Here is a 17,479-nt window from a genome sequence, read left to right on the forward strand (position 1 = left end):
AAATGTCCATTCTAAGCCCACAACACAGCTACAGGGCACCACACCAGGGAGCGCCAAGAACTACATTACGACTTGCCTACTGATAAACACAGTCAGTGCCCTGCCCCTGCCCTGGAAGGGGGCTTCGTGCCTGGCTGCAATATGCTCAGAAGATCTTAGGGAACACCCTACTAAAGAAGGCAACTCCCTACCCCCTCCAAGGCCATGCCAGTCGATTATGGGGAACAATTCCTACATCATCTAGGGGCAGGGGGAAGTTTTGCTATGTTCCCGCCGAACCCAGGCATCAACCAAAAGGCAAGGCAGCAGCCTGGAGAGCTGAGCACTGGAAGGCTCAAGGGGCTTTGTGTCCTTCCCCCTTTCCCCATTCACTGAAAATGATTAACTTGAATCCCGGAATTCCCCCAGGCCATCCTCACTCCCCTTCCCCGAAGCACGCTGAATTGTCAGGGCAGGAGTGAAAGTGAAAACCAGCAGTCCACACCCACAAGGTGAACAGACTGTTCAGCACTTGCAGGAGACCTTTGCCTGGGACTCGGTGTCTTACTTCCCCTTCCAAGCTGCTTCATTAAAACCCCCTGGAAAACAGAAAAATTAAACAAGAAGCAAGAAATAAAACAAGATGCCAAGGAGCTTGCAGTCTGGAGAAGAATCAGCAGCCAGTGTCTGAGGACAGCAAGACGATCCTGCTGCCAGCTCACTCAGGTGAGTGTCTCTGTGCCCGGCAGGAGGATCCTGCCATGTTCTCCAGCTAGTGCCAGAGCCCAGACGCCATAACATGGCAGAGGTGCCTGGTTATAGCGCTCTGAGATGCTGCTCCCACATTATGCCACGCGGGACCATTGTGGCAATGTGGCCAGTAAGTCCTGCCCTTTGTCTTTCCTGCACCGGGCAGATTTCTACAGCTCTGCATCACCATACCTGCTGTGCCAGGACTGTCACTGTTGTCCCACAATCAGACCCGGCTTGATTGGAGGCTGGATCTGCAGCACCCCCAGCAGAGAGATCCCTTGAAAGGATGGTGTCTTGGCCTCTATCCCTCCTTCTCCCCCCACCCAAAGCTTTTTAATTTCCCTTCTCCTGGAATTTCCCCTCTCAATCCCTGCTTCCTTCCCCAGCTACTACGTGCAGGTAGTGACATACGCCACAACACGCTGCGGGGCTAGCCCTGAAGTCACCCCTCTACACATATCATTGTAGAAAACAGGGACCCCATCAGCATGCCGTTCATAGCTTATATACAGGAGGCCTTTGATAAAGCGTGAGAAGAAAAACAGGAACAGTCCTGAATAAAAATTGCCATTGCTTTATGCCTCAGGGAGGAACTGATTGTGCTAGAGATTTTAGAAACAGCCCCTGCCCCAAAGAGCTTGTCGGCCAGGAAGCAATCGCCCATGGAAAGGTAAAAGAGATAGAGAAGCCTGACTGCAGTCAGGTCTCAGCATACAAAAGTAAAGTCTGAGGAGACAGGGCTGCAATTTGGAAGTGAATTGAAGTCACGGCAGTAAAATTATAACAAAATAGGAGAGGGGGTGGTGTTAAAGGGAGGTTAAAATAGTAAAATCTCTGAGGTGATTTGGGGCTGGAGCTGAGCTGTGCATGCTCTATATTTCTACTGTGGTCAGCCTGGACAACCTGGTGTGAGGCACTGGGAGGTACAGAATGAAAAGACAGCCCATGCTCCAAACAGCTCTCCAGTCTGAGACAAGAGATGACAGATGGATCCAGACAGACTGATGGAGAAGCGGGTACAGAAGGAAATCAAGTGACTGGCACCCTAGATCTCTCTCCCATCTTCCTGCCCATTGGGCTAGACTGAGTCCTTCCTCAGTGATCAAGACAAGGACTGGTTAAACAGTATTTTCATTCTTCCCTGGCTCCAGAGAAGCTGCCTGTGACACCCTGTTAGGAGGCACCAGTTACTCATCCCAGCCCCTCGCATTGGCTTAGCTCTGCTGGCTGGGCCCTTTTGAAATGTGCATCATGGCTCCGTTTGCTTGTAGTGCGGAGCAGTGGCTAGGCTGAGTCTCCTGGCCTGTCTGGAGGATCATGCAGCAGGCTCTCACGCTGTTAGATGCCAGGCAAGGTTACCCACTGTTATGCACACAGCTCAAATCGGCAGGCAAAAAATAAAGTGACGACGCTCTCCCAAGCTCCACACACAGAGTCCAACGCAGGAGGGAAGCCAGCTGGCCCTGCCGCTCACCGACTGTACAGGTGTTCGAAGTGTGAACACCTGCTGCATGCGTGGGCATGGATGGTCTTAGCTCCTCCTCAGGGGCAGAGCCAGAGCCAGAGCCAGGCAGGCAGTGGCATGAGCCTTAGAGCCCTGCTCACACCAAGTCATCCAGAAATGCCCCTTCCTAGCCCTCAACGCTGCGCAGGAGCTTGCACGTGTAATCTTCATGTCCTGCAGTGTATCTGCGAGCAGCTTCCTCCACAGAGAGGAGCAGCAATGACTAGAATAAGGTCACAAATTGCTTGGTCCCATAGACACCCGCACTCTCAGGAGCCCAGCTTGGTTGATGCAAAGGTTTGGGTACTTCGGTGGGATTATTTCCTCTATAACAGGGCTGAGGTGTGTTCTTTAGGCTTTATTTCTTCTCTCTGTGCTTAGGAATACATGGGCCACAATGAAGTAGTGGTCCTTGCCTCAAAGTGATCTGCAGCACCCATGTGGAACGTCACTGCACAGTGTGCTGATCTCTGTAAAATGCTTGTTCCTCCTTTTCTCATAAGCTTTGGTCAGTTATGAACTAGTTAATCACTTCAATTATCATCACTGAGCATCTGAGTTAACAGCCCCATTGAGATGACTCAGGTAGTTTCCCTTTCTCAGAACAAGTGCTTCAGGCTCTTTACAAACTCAGGCAAACTTCTTCACAGTGGTCACAGTCAGGTCATGTGTGAAGCTCTCTTTGTAATCAGAAAGGTTGGAGAACTTTCCACTGGCTGGTGGCTTTGTTATGGTCCATGTCTCCCTAGGGTCTGCTATTTTGGTCTTTGGAGCATAGGCCACACTCTGTCCCCTTGTCTCAGAGGAAGTCCTGGAAGTGTATCGCAGGCTTTCCCTGCTTGTGAGCTCTTTTTCTGTACGGAACTGATGGAGCCAAAGGTATGGGGCAGAAAAGCCTGAAACACCCTCTTAATGGATAGCCCAACCAGGCAAGAAAGGAGCAGTGTGGTAAATTGCTTCCAGTACAGAAGCTAGCATAGGGCAAGGGAGACACCTCAGCCTCCTGCTTTGTAAGTAGCAGCTCCACCATCCATGGGAAGGAGAGACTCTCACTATAGATCCTTTTTACCCAGCTAGCCAAGAAGAGACTTGTGGCCACAGGGAGTCATCTAAACAGTACAAATTTGGTTTGTTTGCCAGGGGCAACTGGCAATGCCACCTGCAGGCAGGAAAATACACAATCAGACCTCCTAAGCGAAAGGCAGGTGGAAGGAAGTTGATCTCCAGGTGGTGCCTGTGGTACAGGGCCTGTTCTAGGACAGCACAGTTTATATCCCTATCCCATGAGCAGAGCAGAGTCTAAGGTTACAATTCAGCCCTTTACCAGGAAGAGAAATTGCTGGGTGACAGAGCACAGAAAACAGTGGCAACTGCTGCCTGCCCCAGAACTCCTCATATTTTAGCAATTGTGGAAAACTGTTTCTGGATGTCCCTAGTATAGACAAGGCTCACAAGAGGCTCTGGGATAAAGATCCAACTATGAGATGTCTCCAGGCTGACACTGGTCTATGTCTGGCTTCAAAGTGCTTTGAGACAGAGTGTGCAAAGCAAACTTCCACTGCATTGTGTAACCTCTGCAGAACTGTAACCATGACAATTCGGAGCACAGAGCACACGGCACTTTGATTTCTGATGTCAGGAGCCAGAGGAGAAGTCTGAAGCTTTTCAAACTTGCTGCAGTCAGTGCTGTGTGATGTCTGGAACTGACTGTCCACATTGTGAGCCAGGGCCCAGGGCTGAATGCGTTCAGGTCTCACTGCCTAAGTAGAGCAGCTGCTGCCAAACCCAAAGTTGCGAGGTAGATAACCCAAAGTGTGACAGCCCACATCTGCCTTTTTGACCTGAACTCATTTAGAATCATCTAAGAAAGAAAGATATCTATGTAATACAGATATAGACAGCAGAGGTTTGGGGGGGTCAGGGCACATACCCTCCTGAACACAGCTGTGCTTTGGGGTTTATGAGATGGCTACTAATTTAGTCAACACCAGGATCTGAAGCGGAGATATACAGCCCTGAGAGCAGGAGCCTATACAGTCAGTGCAGAAGAGCCAGTCTCTAGCAGGGGACAGCAGTGCACCACACACAAGCTGTAGCTTGGGGGGAGAGAGATGATTACCAAAATGTGTGGCCAAAGATTGACTCACAAGGGAGCAATATCCCAGCACAAGCCAGTCCTACCGTGTGATTCTGTTGTTTTGCTTCAGTACTTCCCTTGTCCTTCTGAAAACTGATTATTGCCAAGATGGACGAAGATAAAAAAGAGACACCTGTGGCCAATGAAAAAAGGAAGTCTGTTTCAAAGCCAGTGTCTCCACCAAAAAGCCCGGTGGATGAAAAAGCTGATTCCAGTTCTACAGTAAATGACTTGAACAGTCAGGGGGAGAAGAATGTAACAAGCCCTATAAAGGATTTAAAAAATGTGCTCACCTTGACGAGAGACACTTTTGGCAGCTTGAGAAGGAGCAAACGCTTTTCACTGAAACGAAAGAGCTTCAAAAGAAATGAAGAGGACTGCCACCTGGAAGCCCCCTGCATGGAAGAGTGTGTGGAAGAGACTGAAGCTGAGCTTGTTAAACAAGAACCTCTCTCAGGTAAGCGGTGAAAATAAAAATCAGTGTAAAAGCATTGTTGGAGTTGTAATAACAGTCAAGCAAAGCAGAACCCAAGTGCAATAGAGACTGTCCTGAGTACAGAAAGGTCTCATTTAAATGCCCAAGCGCAGGGTAAAACTCACCCGGACACCAAAGGAGAGCCCAGAACTGGCTTTCCAGTGGCCATCTAAAGGCCCATCTCTGCCCAGTGGTGGTGGCCTGGTCTGGCCAGACACCTCATCCACACACCACTCACCCACAGCCACACTCCAAAGCCAAAAATATACCAGCCAGGCTTTTTCAGGCCTCTTCACACCAGTGAGATCTGTATCAATGAAGGTACATGCTTATAGTGATGCAGTCCAAAGTTTGTCAACTGGCTGTGCTCAAATCTTGTCAATTGTGTCCATCTCCTTACCTAGATACATCAGTCATGACCAAAACGACTATGATGATAATGTAGCCTGACCTCCTACAAATATGTGCTATTGTATCTGACTGAGCCCCAAGAACTTGTGGTTGAATTAGAGCATCTATTTTAAGTCATATCTAAACTGATAGCAGGGGTTGACCTGATAGCTGCTCTAAAGCCCATATCTGCTGACTATTAACTCTTTAACTCAGTTTCTGGGGGCAGGCCAGTCCCACCCTGAGAGCTTTGCTGAGCATCATGAGGTCAAGCCTGCTGCCACTTGCCTCCTGCCCTGCCCTTTTCTGCAGCTGGTTGAACTTGGCCAGATGTGCAGGCTTCAAGGACTGACAGCAATCCCACAATTCCCTGATCCTGACTTCTGACCCTTTTGTATCACATTTCCTCTCTGTACTGCTATTAAATGGAGACAAGCCTGGGGAGAGAAATAAGTAATTCATAAAAGGGTTCTATCTTACTGATAATATATTGGCAGTGGCTTTGGTGAGGGCTATTGGGAAAGGGAGTATGTGGCTGAAGGTTCAACCCTAACTATCAGAGTAGACATACCTTATGAAGGCATTCAATCTGGATTTAAAGATTGCAAATGATGGAGACTACACCATGCACACTGGCAAGCTGTTCAAAAGGTTAATTGCCCTTCAGTTGTCTGCCCTAAATACCCAGTTAGCAATTAGCCTTTGGCTGCTATATTAAAGAGTCATTTATTATCAGATATCTCTTTCCTGAATAGTACTTCTAAAGTGCAGTCAAGTTGCTTCTTAACTTTCACCCTGATAAATGGACTACATTGAACTCATTTAGGTCTCTCATTGTAAGAACTTGTGTATGCACAGGTTTTGTACCAATTGAACAAGAATCAGATTATAGTTAATGGGCGCAGTGCCTGGGGCAGGACTTCTGCAGCAGTATTTGAAATGAAAGTGGAAAATGTAATTGGGGTCAGCCCCTGTTTGGATTCTAACATGTGGGGCCTAACATGGCCCAAACTGTGCATCAGCCAATGCAATTTGGTTCAAATTGTTTGTACCAAAATGCCTTCACTTTGGCCTGGAGAGGTACAGAGCTGGCTGTGGGGTCCCTCCAGGTGCTTTTGGGATTGTTCTGCAAAGCCGCAGGGTGCAGTAATTCCTCTGAGTGGGAGATGCCCAATTCTGACACCTGTGTGATGGGGAATATAGAGGAAGAGTTCTTGGATTTCCCCACCCCTCCCCAGTTGAAAAGCCTGAGAATTCGTGTCAACGCTAACCAGTGTCCAGGTTTATTTGAAACATGGGACTGCACATCTTGTGGCATCTCTAGGCTGAATTCCCAGTACATGCCAGGGCTCCTGTGGTGCAGACAGAAGTGCAGGTCCCCACTGTAACTCAGAATACTTTACAGGAAGTTTTCTGAGTTACAACAATCCGCCAAACCAAACAGAAGTTCACCGTTTGTTCCAGGGCGGACGGGAATCTAACTGCTGGCTGCCTGTGAGGTTGCAAAGTTTTCAGAATGGGGGGGGAAAGGAAGAGAGGCTTGTTTTAGGGGTTCCCCAGCTGATGCTGAAGGGTGGGGTGGGTGAAATGGAGCCCGCCATCTTGAGGGATGCTCCAGTACAGCCTCCAGTAGGGGCTTAAAAACACCCAGACTGAACTCCCTTCACTCCCTTTCACCCCTCCCATTCTAAAAACAGATGAAGGCTGGCAGGCAATGCAGACAGATGTTACAGATGATGCTCTGTTTTGAAACATCTTCATCTGAGCCCTCATGCAATGAGGGGTCAGGTTTTCACACACTTAGCCATTTTTAAAGTTGTTTGCAGCCATGCACTTGTGTTTGGTCATGGCTATGGACTGCTTTCTGTGGCCAGATTAGGCGATAATTGTCACTTCTGTCTGTGCCCCTGAATTCCTCCATTCTACACTACAGCCTTCCCTCAGTTTCAGGAGCCCTGTGCGTCTCCCCCTAATCTTTCTTTGCCAGGGTTCAATGTACCCCAACCTCCTCTTCTGCCATGGCAAGAACTCTGTGTTGTCCTCCCCTTTCTTCTTCCCAAGCTCACCAAATCCTCACACCAGGGACTCAGCCCTTTCCTCCTGCTTGGGGCTCTGTGTACCCTGTGCCCTATAATAGGGTTCTTCATTCCCACCCACCCCCCTTACCAGGGTCCTGTAAATTCCCCTTTGCCTCCTGCTCCCTCAAAAATTATTTTTTATCCAGGGGGTAAGCCATGCAGGGTGCCCACAAGACCAACTTTACTGGGAGGACTAGTAGAGGTGGAGTATTATACAGCTGGAAGGCAGTCATTAGGGCGAGGGACAGACATTACTCATAAACTGGTTTAAGTGATCAGAAACTGGTTTAAATCTGTAACAGAACAGCTGTTCACTGCACATAAACCAGTTTGAAAACCAGTTTGAGATATACCTGGTTGAATGTACTATCGACTTAACTGATTTGGCTCAAACACATTTATGCAATGTCTGTCTCAGACCCCTTGCTGGTTTAAGATAAACCAGACTCCCCCAGCATCCCAGAATGTTCTCTGGGCTGGGTGGGGCTCTCTGTTCCACAGAAGGGCTGGCCCCTCCCCTCTGCTCCCTCGCTGGAGCTCCAGCAGAAACTGCAGGCACAGCAGGGTCTGCCTGGCTTCCCCCTCCCCTACTCCACCCCCTTGCTGCTTGCTGCTGAAGCAGGGATCCCCTGTCCCTCCCATCTCCCACAGTATGGACAACAGCCCCACAAACCCTAGGCATGTGGTATGATAGCTAATGTCAAGAAGTGCCTGTGTGTGTCTCCAATTTCACTGGGACTGGAAGACAGAACAGTGACTGACTAGGGCTTTTTGGAGCTAATCAACAGGTCAGATGTTAAGCTGCTTAAGAAGAGTTTGAACTAATGGAGAGAGGCTATTGTTTTGCTAATGATGTGATAAACACTGTTATCAGGTCCCTGCTGGCTTGCTCACCTGTCAGTTTGCTGCAGACAGTATAAAGTAGCAGGGAGAGGGAGATTGGAAAGCTCTGTATCATCAACAGATACATGCACTGCACACCCCGCCTTGCCTCAGAGTGCTAGCAGGAGGCTGGGGTCTGGCAATACTCCTGCCCCTTGAGTAGCCAGCAGGGAAAAACCTGGGACTGTGCAGGCAGGGTTGGGGTTTACACCCCTCCCTAATCAGAGTATCCTGTGAGGGCCTGACCCCACCCCCACCACTCCTCAGCTCAGCCCTGTGGAAGGGAAGGGAAGGGAAGGCTGCTCTAGTGCCCCCTGGCTTCTAGCTGGAGCCACTGCAGACATGTACCAGAATTTCCTCAGTCCAGAAAGAATGACTTTCTGGTTACAAACCAGTTCAGCCTAGCCAGGTTAGACTAACTTGCAAAGATTGAATCAACTCAGGCTCAGGCTTTTTGAATGTCTGTCCCTAGCCTAGAGGTATAACTAGTGGGGCTTGTGCCCTGTGATCCTTACAGACAGGTGGGGGGTGCCTCTGAGTGTCAGAGATCAAGAGGTGCTGAGCATGGAGTTTGCCCATCCCAGTTCTCACTGCAACAACAACAACACATCATGTGTCCTGGGCTGCTGCTGCTGCTGCAACAGCAAAAGTGCAGGACTGCCTGGGGCCCTCCCTGCTCATGATCAATGTGAAATCCATGCAGCCCAACTGGTACTCAGTAGCCACTCACCAGTGACACCACTTTGCTTTGAGATACACAACAAAAGCAGCCAGCCAGAAGGCTATTTCAGCAGAGAGAAGCCTGTGCAGCCAAATTCAAGTTCAGGCCCAAATCAGAAGAGGGGCACAACTATAGGGTCTCATGTCTGCCTGGAGCCCCAGCTTGACCAGTATCTGATGCATTCCCCTCTGGGTGCCAATTAAACTTTCCAAGATTCCTTCTCCTGTGAAGGGTATTACTTGGAAACAAGCTCTTTGGAGAGAGATGGAAACAGTACATTAGTGAGTTCCTTATAACCACATTTCTCCTTGCTATTAAACACGAGTTAGGCAGATTAAAGGTGATCTGTTGCATATGTGCAGTTGGAATACTTCTATGCCCACAGGAGGCACTTGAGAGCTGAGTCAGTCCTGCAGCCCTTACTCACACAAACCTGAATCCTGTGGTATTTTGCTGTTGTCATAAACACATTCAATGTCTAACCTTAATTTAAAATCTGCTTCCTTCTCCCCTGTCACATTCTTTCTGTAGTAATGGAAATAAATGACCTTATTCAGCAAAGGCAGCTTTTAAAGGCCTTTCAAAGCATCAAATATTTGGAAGATGAAATTGTGACTGAAATGGATGGCAAGGATTCTGATGACAAGTCCACAGAATTTTCCAGGAAAGTCAAAGATGTGGATTTGCTTTACAATTCCATTGCTAATAAAATCAAGTCCATCGTGAAGGACACGCTGGACCATCCCACTATAGAGGAAAAGCTACTGACTTCACTGGTGGAGCTAATCGCCGATGAAGAAAAAGCTCATGCTAGGGCTGAGGGGACAGAAACTCCTGAGTCCACCTCCCTTGGCATGCCCAGGAAGTGGAGAGAGGTGTGGAAGGACTCTGTCAAAGAGAGTGCAGAAGAGCGCATCCTTCAGGTGCCCATGACACCTGAGAAGGACAAGGATTCTTGGCTTGCTGTCCATTTAGGGTTCCTCAGAAAAAATGTTAAGGAGGATTTATTGAAAATCAAGTGCTCAGTACAAAAATGCTACCCAGAGGACTATAAAGTATGTGACATGTACGTGGAGTGCTTCCACAATGCCATTTCTTCACACCTGCAAGGGCTCTTGCAGAGACACTTGGAATTCAATGAACTTTACGCATTGCTTGATTGGGTTGCTAACATGTACCACAGGTAAGCTACTATTAGTTGTACCAGCTCAGTCTCCTACAAATAATCACTTGGCTCTGAAACACTGCAGGGTGCTTTTAAAGCATTAAGTTATTTTTGGTTTCCCATGTGAGTAAGACTGATGCAATCACTTGGAGTGCAGAGGAATGTTCTAATCTCATAACTGCGAAGACAAAGGTTTAGGGGTAAAAGTGCTTGCCACGTGTCTATTGTATACTTGAGTTGCCATGCTTCTCTGTAACTTGCTGACCTGCTGTGCTCATATACCACTTAGTTCCACTTTCAAATGTCATATTTCAGCTCTAACAAATCTCAATTTCCCCCATATGGAAATAGTTTACAAAGTACAGCATCTGTTAAGAGAGCTTTGGGGCATAGTACGCAGCCGGTGGAACTGCCTTCTTTACTCCTTTTTCAATTAGGTTGGAAACAATTCACGCTACTTCTCTTCCCCACTGGTCACTATCTGAGCCTTGGTAGGCACTTCTACATGTGCAATGCAATTAACTCTGGTACAGTTTGCGCTGTTGTTTATTGCTCCTGGGCACCACATCTACAGGTTCATCTAGGACTGCAGCATGTTCAGCCGGGTCAGAGCAGCCCCAGCTGGCGGGGCCCCTGGAGGTCAGCCTGCCAGCCCAGGGCTGCTCCAACCCAGCCCAACATGCTGCTGAGGGGCTGGCTGGGGCTCAAGTGTGCTTTAGTGAGGGGCTATTCAGCGGGCAGCCCCCACACTTTTTTTTTTCATAGATTCATAGACAGGGCTGGAAGGGACCTCGGAAGATCATTGAGTGCAGCTGCCTGCCCCGCGGCAGTAAGTCAGCAGGGATCATAGGATCCCAGCATGATAAACATCCAAATGTCTCTTGAAGGTGTTCAGAGTAGGTGCTTGAACCACCTCCAGTGGCAGTCTATTCCAAACCTTGGGGGCTTGGACAATAAAGAAGTTCTTCCTTATGTCCAGCCTGAATCGGTCATGGAGGAGTTTGTGACCATTTGACCTTGTCATCCCTTGGGGCGCTCTGGTGAATAGACTTTCCCCCAGAGCCTAGCGAGCACCCCTGATAAACTTGTAGGTGAGCACCAGATCACCCCTGAGCCTGCACTTTTCCAGGCTGAAGAGTCCCATGGCTTTCAGCCTCTAATCATAAGGTCTGTTTTCCTCAGCTGTGATCATAAGGGGTCACACTGACATGCCGTCATGCCCCAGCCAGTCTCATCAGCGTCTACTTGCGTGTTGCAGCGCACTAAATGATGCCACTGCAGGATAGTACTTGTGTGTATGAGTACTATCCTGTGGTGGCATTTATTAGTTTACTGTGGCCTAATAAGGCCACACATGTGAATGCTGAGACTTTACTGCAGAGCTAATTAGTCAACTCTGCAATAATCATCTTATGTAGATGCGCCCGGTATGTAGGATATTGCTAGGTGGAATTAAACATAGTGTGGGTCAAATGTGTCCTTACTTTAATAGGAGATGTGGGTTTCCAGTTTCTCTAAACATTATCAGTAGTGCAGTAGTGACCAAAACAATCTAGGCCCTAACAAACATGGAAAGGCAGAATCGCAGGCCAAAACAGCTTATAGTCAAAACGGAAATAGAAATATGTGACGGGGTAGAGGGAAAGGAACCATACCAGCAAGGTGGAATTATTATGTATTTCATTATATTGATTCAAAACTGGCTCTCTACCTAATTAATGTTACAGATATCACTATCACTGCAGGGTCAGGTCTTAAGGGGGAACGCAAATGACAGTGGTAGACCAGATGATGATAGACATTCCAAGTACAGGAAAGGAGACACATCACTAAAGGGAGAATGGTGAATAAATGAGCCAACTTTTGTCAGTGTCAGTCAGGTCCTGTGGGTCTCTGGCACCCGGGGGCCAATGCCTAGATTTGCCTCCCCAGGATGATCCGAGCAGGGTGTGGGTTCTGAGGCAAAGCAGCCTGTGCAGAGCCCTGCCTCTTGCCCCATGGCACTTCTGTGGGAGAATCGGGCCAGAGGGGGGAGGGGCGGTGGCCAGAATTTCTGGCCGGAAAGGCAAAAGAAGCCCGCAAGCCGTCAGGGGGGCGGTGGGCCACACACAAAGGAACCCCGGTCTTTCCGGCCGGCATGCCCCCCCCAGCTGGTGCCTGGGGGCCATGGCCCCCTACTGCCTCCCCCCCACTCTGTTGGTACACCACTGGTCAGTATTTAGCTAGGGATTTGGGATCTTGACTTCATGCAGCAAACTTCAAAAATACTGATTTGAAATTCCATTTCAGGTGAAACTGTTCCCTTAACGACTGCATTTACCCAAATCTAAGATGATCTTGAATTTAAGATGACCTCCCCAATAATGAGCAATAGGTTGGCCACCCCTGAGCTAGATGATAGAGCAATGCCATCAAACCAAGCCTTTCCTGATGACTGCTGATTCTGCTATCCTCCAGCAACTGGCTACAGCATTCTCCTTGGATTCCACCTTCCATTCCTTATTTAGGACCAAACTTCTGGACAAGTGGTGACGTGTAGGGGGTTCATGGGGGTGCACATGCACCCCCTGAGAGCACCAGTGAATCCCCTGATTGGCCATGCTCACCTCTTAGGCAATGGGCAGGAGGGGCAGATGAAAGCACCAATGCCCCCCCTTCAAGTGCTGGCCAATTGCTGCAGCCACTCCCAGAAGTGGCCGCAGCTACTCCTGGAAGAGGCTGCAGTAATTGGCTGCAGCGATTGGCTGTCATGGGATCAGCAGCTGGTCAGCAGGATTGGACACAGGGGACCCCCCTGCCCCCCTCCCAGTTGGCAGGACTGGTTGCAGCGGGGGCACGTGCCCCCCTGCCCCGACCAATGCCAATGATGAAACAGAAATCAATGGGCTTTCCAAGTGCAGGTTCATATCCCTCATGGGACACTGTCAGTTAAGCTGTTTCCTATATACAGCACTGATGCAGAGTTAGCAGTGTATGTCCTGAATTCATTGAGAATGAATGTTTACAAACATTTTCCTCTTCCTTCTTCCCCAGTGCTTACCAGGAAGCAATATAGAAAGATGTAACATGAACTCACGCTTGCTCATTATATGGATGGGTTGGTTAGGTGGCACATTTGAATATTATGCAGTATTCAATCAAATGAAGCCTAATAATGGATTTCTCATTGTGGAGTGAACAACACATCCGTTCTCCCTCCCCCCCACCAAAAATAGTACTGTACCTTCCCACTAATCAGCTGTTTTGTACTGCTGGTAACTCATGGAAAAACGAATAGCATGTCAATGGAATGCACTTTGAAGTCAAACTCCCTAGTTCAGAGTCCACCCACCTCTTCCATATGGGAAGGAAATGCTGTAGTGCCATCGCTCATGTCCAAACTTGTGCGTGCTTTCTAGATCCTGGCCTTCCAAATGCCACCTGGATAACCTGACCCATGATCTTACTGTGTGCACAAGAAAGTGGACATGCAAAAGAAATACTTGGCCAGTTCTAAAGGAATATACTGTTGCTGGAATTAGCCCTAAAAAGCAATGTCAGTAGCTCCCTTTGAAATGAAATCAGCATCAGGTTGTTTGTTTAAAAAAGAAAGTTCTCATAGCAGATTTCATGTCCAAACATCAACAGGCATGTCATGACTTCTAAGATGGGCTGGAACCATAACATCATTTAGATTTTGAATAATTAGGATTTTTGAATAGCAAGAAAAGGTTGGCTGGTTAAATCTTGAAAGCATGCAACACAGTTTAAGTGTCAGGTAAGTATAATAATTATGTAGCTCATGCAACAAGAATATTCCATCAATTTACTCACGCTCCACAGCAGCATAATTTGTTCATCTGAATTTTTAGTGAAACCCTTCTGGGTCACCCTGATCTCCAACCAGAGGTAAAGACTGAAAATCTGCCTCTGCTTTTACCACCAGCAACCTGGGAAAAACTGAAAAACGACTACACTGATTCTTTAAAGGTAAGACTGTGAGGCCTGCTAGCAGATATATCTCAGGTAAGAGACAACAATGACCGATTCAGAAGCCTCCCCATTAGAGTCTGATCCTGAAGGTTGCTGGATAGCCCCAACTCTGAAAGATGTGGAGCACCTAGCACTGCACACAGAATCAGGCCTTAAATGACTATGACTCCAAGATTCCTTAGGATGAACCATGCCAATCTTCCACTGGTGGGCATATGGTCTTACAACCAGCCCTACAAAGCCAATACCCCTGGTTACGGGAGTACGTAGTCACCATGACACATAGGGTGGCAAGGCCAAGACAATGAGAATACTGTTGCAGAGTTTCTCTTCAATCTTTCCAAGCTCCATTCATCCCTGAATGAAAGTCTGTCCTTTCCTATGATGTATTCTGCACACCGTGTATTTGTTAAAGTCTGTTTATTGATACTGACCTGTCAATTTCCCTCCTTCCCTGTTTAATATTTAGGAGAAAATAAAGAGCTATTTTGACAATATGCTGAAGCTGGAGATCACAGAAAAATGGGAGAAGGAACTTCAGCCAGAACTCGTGCAAAACCAATACAATTCATCTCTATACTTTGATATTCAAACGGTATTTGATTAGCTTATGCAAAGTACATGCTTTTCCTTTCATTCCAAGGAAACTGGAATATTACCTTGTGGTATGTAGGTGCTGCCTCCTGTGATAATTTATGTTAGTCACGCACTTGCAGAATACATTAGAAAAAGCTGCCATTTATTATAACTTTTAGCTCTGCCACTTGCCTTCTAGCTGCAAATTAAACCCGCTGTCAGTTGTGTCACTGGCATAATAGGCAACTGATTTTGAGGTCTTTAAATCTCTTTGATTAGGAATTTTAAAAAATGGTTTGTTAGAAAAGCCTCTTCGTTGAAAGAGCTACTTTGTCCCAGGGCTGTAGCAGCCACCGAAAGGCTGGAGGCAGAGTGACAGCCACTCAAATTTGAACAGGAAGAAAAAACAAAAGCTCTTACTAGCTTTAGGGAGCACAGAGTAATAAAGCCAAGAGGGTTTGGATTCATTTTCATGACTTACAAAGGATTGAGTCATTTCAATTGAATACTCCTAAAGAAAAGAGAGAGAGAGAGAGAGAGAGAGAAAGAAAATCAAAGATTTTTTTGCCTACTGCTGTGACTCATTTTCCATAGAAGAATTTTCTACATTCTACAATTTTTTTTTTTGATAACCATGAAGGCAGATGTGAATTGGAGTAGCAGATGGGTAAGGATGTTGGGAAAGGCAATAGAACAAGATTGTAGCTTGTCTGACTTTCGAGGCACAGCTGAAGTTGCGTGAATAGGGCTTAGGAGGGACCAGGGAGAGGATTGCAGTAGTTAAGATAGGAAATGACTCAAGCACAGATGAGGATTTCTGAGGTATAGGCCCAGATTCTCAGCTGCAGCTAAGGTGTACTCTGGACAGTCAGTGTGGAGAGTAAGGCAGTTTTGGTTATGTTGGGCTGCGGGACTACCTGGAGTGCTTCTGGATTTTTACCAAAACTGGCATAGAGTAATGACAAAAGTCTGGTAAATATCTTGGTGCTTCCACTGGGATATGTGACTCCCTACCATTCACACTAATCCATGTTACACAGTTGGGTGGATGAAGGTGATTCCCCTGTACTTGTCCCATTTATTGGATTCTTATCACACCACGTTCTAGATCATTGCAGAACACATGAAAACATCAGGAAAAATCTCCACAAGCCTGGGAAATGCAGTTCTTGAGATCTGTTTGGTAGATCTGAAGGAATACATCCCACGGTAAGTGCTGCTTGCAGCAACAGATTCCTTCCAAAGTGAGAACCACGTTCCCAAAGGTCAGGAGAGGTATCCATAGTGTAGGGCCAAACATTAGCATCATCTGGCATACCTGTGCCTGTTGCTGAGAGAACTCCAATTCATTGGAAGCATGACAAATTTAAAAGAGGATCTGCAGAAAACCAGTATGTACAATAATAGACAGATGGGAGATCCGTGTCACCCATATATTTGATGTCAGAGCTCCAGAAGAGGAACTGTTGGCTGGAAAGGACTTTCTGCCAGTATCTTATCTTTCCAACATGCTCCAACTGTGGTATGCAGAGCCTGGACAACAATTAAGCACCTGCCCAAATGAGGCTGTAGAAAGGCACCGCCTATGATCCTGCATTAGCCTGAGAGCTTTGCCATTAACTCTGATGGGGGCAGAAGCAAGCCCAGAATGCATGACTTACTTCTAGCCTGATGTCTGAGTCCCAGATCACTGCAGTCCAGTTCAAGGGAGTAATTTATTCTACCTCTGATGACATAACGTTGTTTCCTCATGAGTAGCCCTGAGGGTCATGGCTAGATGTCTGCATTAAAATGCAGCTGCCAGTGTTCAGATTCCATTGAATGTAGCCCTCTTCATCCTCCCATGGGGGTGGACACTTCCAGGAAAGATAGTGGTTGCATAAAGGAAACAACAATTTTCTCATCCTGAGACATCTATTTGCCTCCTCCTGTCACACATGTTGGATTGTACTGAGAGGAGAGTTTTGCTCAGGTTTCAGATCAACACTGTGGCATAACAAAGGAGAAGGACTTTTCAGCATGAATCAATGCCATCCGAGACTAAAAATAATTTTGCATTAACCTTTGCAATTTCACACCTCAGGAATGAGCCAAGTGGGTAGTTTGCTAATAAACGTTTTACAAAATCAAGTGTGGGAGAGAATGAAAATTGCTTTCTTGAATGTGAAGTCGTAGCTTTTTGTAAGGCATGACAGAAATTTAAAAACACTTAAAAGCAACATGTTTACCCCTCCAAAATCTCATTTCCCATACCATAACTACCCCAGCGAAATCCAGATTAGTTTACATGAATCGTGTTTACAGGGGGGTTCTTTTTAAGAAGTATTATGATTTTGCAATTGAAAGTGATTAATCTAAGAATATTCCTTTCCTTTTAATTAATTTCTTAAACTTCTGTAGCAAAATCAAATGGCTTTTGGTGGAGTTAGACCTCGATGACCTTGCAGGTCCCTTCCAAATCTTTGACTTTATGATTAAACAACTATGGACCCAAGGTCCCTATAGTGATAGGGGGACACAGGTTTCCTCCCTTAATTGTTTTCTCATATATTATGTGTGTTGGGGCAAATGGACCATGTTGGTCTAAACAAGATACCTTTAGATCAACAGAGCAATAAAACATGAAAGAATGGAAGCTAAATCCACAGTGAATATGGGTGTCACGGAGTCACGCAGGTGCCCCGTGACTGTGAGGGTGATTGGCAGAGCTGCCAATCACCCAGGCAGCTCAGGTGCCGGTTACCAGGGTGACCAGCTGGGTCACGTGGCCAGAAGGGGGCAGGGCCCGGCCTTTATAAACAGCTTAGGCCGGAGCCTGCCTCACAGTTCCCTTCTGGCTGCTGCAGG

At 47.1% G+C, this 17,479-nt stretch overlaps 1 protein-coding gene across 3 annotated transcripts in view; it reads left to right on the plus strand.

Annotated features, from left to right (window-relative positions):
* Positions 1 to 474: 474 nt before the first annotated feature.
* EXOC3L4 (exocyst complex component 3 like 4) overlaps positions 475 to 17,479 on the plus strand; it is a 38,771-nt gene continuing 21,766 nt past the window's right edge. The window contains exons 1-7 of one of the 3 annotated variants that reach the window (XM_019550761.1): positions 475 to 705; positions 3,876 to 4,034; positions 4,444 to 4,830; positions 9,451 to 10,102; positions 13,936 to 14,053; positions 14,526 to 14,651; positions 15,741 to 15,841. In XM_019550761.1, coding sequence (XP_019406306.1) covers positions 4,482 to 4,830; positions 9,451 to 10,102; positions 13,936 to 14,053; positions 14,526 to 14,651; positions 15,741 to 15,841 — 1,346 coding nt within the window. In that variant the 5' untranslated portion in view covers positions 475 to 705; positions 3,876 to 4,034; positions 4,444 to 4,481. Of the gene's footprint in view, positions 706 to 1,627; positions 1,905 to 3,875; positions 4,035 to 4,443; positions 4,831 to 9,450; positions 10,103 to 13,935; positions 14,054 to 14,525; positions 14,652 to 15,740; positions 15,842 to 17,479 lie in introns of those variants that run through there. The other 2 variants (XM_019550762.1, XM_019550760.1) reach the window with 2 other exon arrangements.

The sequence above is a fragment of the Crocodylus porosus genome, unplaced genomic scaffold (assembly GCF_001723895.1).
Source record: "Crocodylus porosus isolate Cpor-Errol unplaced genomic scaffold, CroPor_comp1, whole genome shotgun sequence".
NCBI lineage: Eukaryota > Metazoa > Chordata > Crocodylia > Crocodylidae > Crocodylus > Crocodylus porosus.